The sequence below is a fragment of the Castanea sativa genome, chromosome 4 (assembly GCF_040712315.1).
Source record: "Castanea sativa cultivar Marrone di Chiusa Pesio chromosome 4, ASM4071231v1".
NCBI classification, from domain to species: Eukaryota; Viridiplantae; Streptophyta; class Magnoliopsida; order Fagales; family Fagaceae; genus Castanea; species Castanea sativa.
In genome coordinates, this window is record NC_134016.1 from 29,428,830 (window position 1) to 29,433,977 (window position 5,148).

General features: G+C 44.8%; 2 protein-coding genes across 2 annotated transcripts; both read right to left on the reverse strand.

Moving 5' to 3' along the window:
- Window positions 1-1,814: 1,814 nt before the first annotated feature.
- LOC142632684 (uncharacterized) lies at window positions 1,815-2,168 on the reverse strand. The gene has a single exon (XM_075807050.1). It carries the CDS (start codon window positions 2,166-2,168, stop codon window positions 1,815-1,817), a length of 354 nt encoding a protein of 117 aa, XP_075663165.1.
- A 2,106-nt stretch (window positions 2,169-4,274) lies between these two features.
- LOC142632685 (uncharacterized) lies at window positions 4,275-4,820 on the reverse strand. Its single transcript, XM_075807051.1, has one exon. The coding sequence runs from the start codon at window positions 4,818-4,820 to the stop codon at window positions 4,275-4,277; it is 546 nt and encodes a 181-aa protein (XP_075663166.1).
- Window positions 4,821-5,148: the final 328 nt, after the last annotated feature.

The following is a 5,148-nucleotide window of genomic DNA, read 5'->3' on the forward strand; positions in this document are numbered from 1 at the left end:
TGATAACGCTTGTCTACTCGAGGTGGACTAGACGACCAAGGACAGAGAAAACCCTACCGACTAGACCTAAATTTGTCTTTTCTTAGTTTAGACTTAAATTTTCTTTCTATCTTTTTGTATGTAAAAGTCTCTTTGTAGAACAATGTTTTTATTTTACCGTCACCTATTGTTTTTTAGGCCCAACATGTCGACATTTGCCCTTTTACTGGGCTTTTTATAATATATTGGTATTTTGATCATGCATTTGTTAATATATGTTTGCCATATATTCGTCTACTTTGTGTTCAACGGTTGAACCCGTCCACTTTTTTGGACTTAGTGAACAAAACTCATCATTTTAGGATGATTCGTCCCCTTTATGGACTTGATAGACATAGCACATCCCTTTTGGATGAACCTGTCCACTTTTGTGGACTTAATAAGTATAGCTCATCCCTTCAAGATGAACTCGTCCACTTTTGTGGACTTAGTGATTAAAACTCATCCTTTTAGGATGATCTGTCCACTTTATGGACTTGATAGACATAGCACATCCCTTTTGGGTGAACTCATCCACTTTTGTGGACTTAGTGATTAAAACTCATCCTTTTAGGATGATCCGTCAACTTTATGGACTTGATAGACATAGCACATCCTTTTTGGATGAACCCATCCACTTTTGTGGACTTAATAAGTATAGCTCATTCCTTCAGGATGAACCCGTCCACTTTTGTGGACTTAGTGATTAAAACTCATCCTTTTAGGATGATCTGTCCACTTTATGGACAAGATAAATATAATTCTGCACATGCACATACAACATGTTTTGAATAACTCCTCTTATTGTGATAAATATGCAAGTAGAAATTGTCCTTTTGAAAATAAGAAAATTACCCTTTGGGCCACAAAAAGTACTATAGATAGTAAAAACTAAAAAAGAAATAAACTAGAAAATGAGGAGTGTCGTCGCTGAGGAGTATCGTCGCTTGTGATCTTTGTCTACTGGTAGTACTTCTTTAGGTGTTCCACGTTCCATGGGTGATGTAGCTTTTGCCCGTCCAATGTCTTGAGGTGGTAGGTGCCCTTTCTATGCCATGATTTGATCCTATATGGTCTTTCCCAATTGGGCCCTAACTTCCCCTACGATGGGTCTTTTGTAGCACCCGTTACTTTCCTTAAGACGAGGTCCCCAACCTGGAAGTCCCTGTGTTTCACCCGGGAGTTGTAGTGTCTAGCCATGAGGTTTTGGTATTGTGCTAACCTTTGTTCAACCGTTCATCCATCATGTCAAGCTGCAGGCGTAATGCATCGTCATTCTTTTCCTCATCATGGTTCGCCACTCTGTAGCTTGTGAGTCCCACTTCAGTTGGGATGACTGTTTCACTTCCATACGTAAGTCGAAGTGGTGTCTCTCCTGTGGGCATTCTTGTCGTCGTCCTGTACGCCTATAGTACGCTTGGCAATTCTTCCGACTAGATAACCTTTGCCCCTTCGAGCTGGGTCTTGATGATTTTTAGCAAGGATCGGTTTGTGACTTCAACTTGCCCATTGCCTTGAGGGTGAGCGGGTGACGAGTAGTGGTTCTTGATATTAAGCTGTAGGCAGAAGTCCTTGAATGCATCATTATTGAACTGTTTCCCGTTGTTTGAGACCAGCACTCTAGGGATACCGTACCTACAAATGATGTTTCTCCATATGAAACCATGTATATTCTTCTCTATGATAGTAGCCAAGGCTTCCGCTTTTACCCACTTGGTGAAATAATCTATACCGACCACCAGGAATTTACTCTGCTGAATAGCCGTCAGGAACGGACCCATGATGTCCAAACCCCACTAAGCAAAGGGCCATGGGGCCTTCATTGGGGTGAGGTCCTCTGTAGGTTGTCGAATTATGTGGCGGAACCTTTGACACTTGTCGCAATTTTTGACGTATGCAAGGGCATCCTTCTGCATAATGGGCCAATAATATCCTGCGCGGATTAGCTTGTGCACCAACGATCGAGATCCAGAGTGGTTTTTGCAGATTCCTTCATGAACTTCTTGCATGGCATAGTCTACTTCCTCCGGGATAAGGCACCTCAGGTATGGCTTGGAGAAACCTCTCTTGTATAAGATATCTTTGATTAGTACGAATTGTGCATCATAGACCTTCAACTTCCTTGCAGCTTCCTTATTGTTCGGTAGCATGTCGTTCTTTAGGTAGGAGGTAATTGGTGTCGTCTAGTTATTCTCGGAACCTATCTCCTGCACATTGACTGTGTTTATCACAAGTGAAAACTAAATAAAGAGGAGTACCTGACTTGGAAAAGACATATGCTCTACTGATGCCACCTTGGCAAGATGGTCGTCTCGCTCATTCTCCTCATTTAGGATTTGAACGAACTTTGCATTGAGGTTGTTCATCCAACTCTTCACTTGTTTAAGGTACTCCTTCATCCGTTCCCCTCTACACTCGTAACCGCCGTTAACCTGACTGATGACCACTTTTGAGTCGCAATGCACGATCACATTCGTGGCTCGTGCTGCTTATGTGAGATCTAGTCCTGCTATCAGAGCTTCGTACTCGGCTTCATTGTTTGTTGTGGAGAAGTCAAGTCGAACCATGCACTTGACCTCGTCTCCTTCTAGGCTACGGAGTACTACACCAACTCCTCCTGCATGTTTATTTTACGACCCGTCCGTGTGGGCCATCCATTAGGGGTTCTCTCCTGCCCCCTGCTCATTCGTGTGGGTGAATTCTGCATTGAAATTGGCAATAACTTGTCCTTTTACGGCTGTATGCGGGCGATACTGTGTGTCAAACTCACTCAGCTCAATCGCCCATAGCGCCATCCGTCCAACTACCTCCGAACTGCTCATTGCTTTCCGTAGGGGTTTGTCTGTCAAGACAACAATAGTGTGGGCCTAAAAGTATGGTTTGAGCTTTTGTGCTATAATTACCAACGCGAAAGCGAGCTTCTCTATAGGGGTACCTCTCTTCTGCGCCTCGGAGTGCTTGGCTCGTAAAGTATACAGGCTTTTGCACCCCGTTATCTTCCCTGACTAAGGTTGTGCTGACAGCGGCCAAGGAGACGGCTAAGTAGAGAGACAACTCCTCTTTGAGTTTGGATGGGCTCTATAAAGTGGGGAAGAAAGATATGCCTTTAGATCCTCGAATGTGCGCTGACACTCAGTCGTCCACTCAAAGGCCTTTTTTAATGTGTAGAAGAAGGGCAAGCACTTATCCGTTGCTCTTGAAACTAACCTATTTAATGCAGTGACCTTACCGTTCACACTTTGTACCTCCTTTATGGTTTTTGGTGGAGCTAACTCTAAGATGGCTCGTATCTTGTTTGGGTTAACCTCAATACCCCTTTAGGATACCATGAATCCCAGGAATTTTCCTGCCGTCACTCTGAATGCACACTTGTTCGGATTCAGCTTCATGTTATAGTGGCAAAGGGTTTCAAAAGTCTCATTGAGGTTGTCCAGGTGGTCGTCCTCCTGTATGCTTTTTATCAACATGTCGTCCATGTATACTTGGACGTTCCTCCCAATCTGATGCGCAAACATCTTGTTCATCAACCTCTGGTACGTGGCACCTGCGTTCTTAAGTCTGAATGGCATTACTCTATAATAGAAAAGACCCTAGCTAGTGACGAAAGAAGTCTTCTCCTAGTTAGCTTCGTCTAACTTGATCTGGTTGTAACCAAAAAATGCTTCCATGAAACTCAACAGCTAATGTCTTGTCGTTGAGTCCACCATGATATTAATCCGGGGAAGCGAGTAGCTATCTTTGGGGCATGCCTTGTTCAAATTTGTAAAATCTACGCACATTCTCCACTTCTCGTTGGCCTTTTTTACCATCACCACGTTGGTCAGCCAGTCGGGATAGTATACTTCTCATATAGCCTTGCTTCTTGCAACTTACGAACCTCTTCTGCGATGGCCTTCTCTCATTCTGGAGAAAATACCTGTTTCTTCTAACGGATGGGAGAAAAGGTGGGCAATACATTCAGTTTGTGGACCATGATTGAAAGACTGATTTTGGGCATGTCCTTGTGGCTCCAAGCAAAGATGTCCTAGTTCTTTCTTAAAAATGATATCAGTTCCTGACGGACTGGTGGGCTAGCAAGAGTACATATTCTTGTCGTTCTCTCGGGCATAGAATCATCAAGAAGTACCTCTTCCAACTTTCGACTGGTTCTGCCCTCGTTCAATGTTCTTCTATGCATATCGTCAGTAAATGGTCGTCCATCTCTAGCATGGCGATGTAGCACTCGCATGCTGCTACTTGGTCTCCCCGTACCTCTCCTACACCATACTCGGTGGGAACTTGATCATCAGGTGGTAAATAGAGGTTACGGCCTTCCACCAATTAAGGGTAGGGTAGCCCAGGATGGCGTTGTAAGCAGATGAACAGTCTACTACCAGGAATGTGACATTCCTGGTGATCTGTTGAGGGTAATCGCCGACGGTGACGGGCAAGGTGACCGCTTCGAGTGGGTACACTCTAGTTCCTCCGAATCCAACGAGTGTTGCATCAATTGGAATCAACCGTTCTATCCCAATCCTCATCTGCTGGAAGGCTGGGTAGTAGAGTATATCGGCGAAGCTACCATTGTCCACTTGGACCCTGTGGGTGTTGTAGTCACCAATTCGTATGCTCACCACAAGCGCGTCATCATACGGATGATGGAGACGTCGAGCATCCTCCTTTATGAACCCAATTAATGGGTTATTGATGCGTGCCATCTTCGGAACCCAACCTGTCAGCTGGAAATTCTGAACCATCCAGAGATAGGTCTTGCGCACCTTCCTGGTTGAACAGGAAGTCGTGGTGCCACCCTCCACGATCATCCTTTTGTCTCCTTTAGGTGGCTTGGGACGCTCGTTCTCCCTTCGGAGGCCTTGCTCTTGTGGTTGGTCCGTCCTGTCTTTGCTAAGGAACTTCTGCAACTTTCCTTGTCTAATCAAGGCTTTTATCTGCTACTTCAAATCGTAGCAGTCGAACGTATTGTGGCCATGGTCTCGATGGAAGCGGCAGTACTTGTCTCTGGACCTCTTGCTGGGGTCACCTTTTAGCTTGCCAAGAAACACCAGGGATCCTTCATCTTTGATCAGCATAAGTACCTGATTGATAGGGACGTTCAGTAGGGGGTTTGGAGTGTCTATCCTCTCGCCCGTC

Coding starts and splice junctions, on each gene's coding strand:
- LOC142632684 (XM_075807050.1), bottom strand. CDS start 2,168: ATGCTACCGAACAATAAGGAAGCTGCAAGGAAGTTGAAGGTCTATGAT.
- LOC142632685 (XM_075807051.1), bottom strand. CDS start 4,820: ATGATCGTGGAGGGTGGCACCACGACTTCCTGTTCAACCAGGAAGGTG.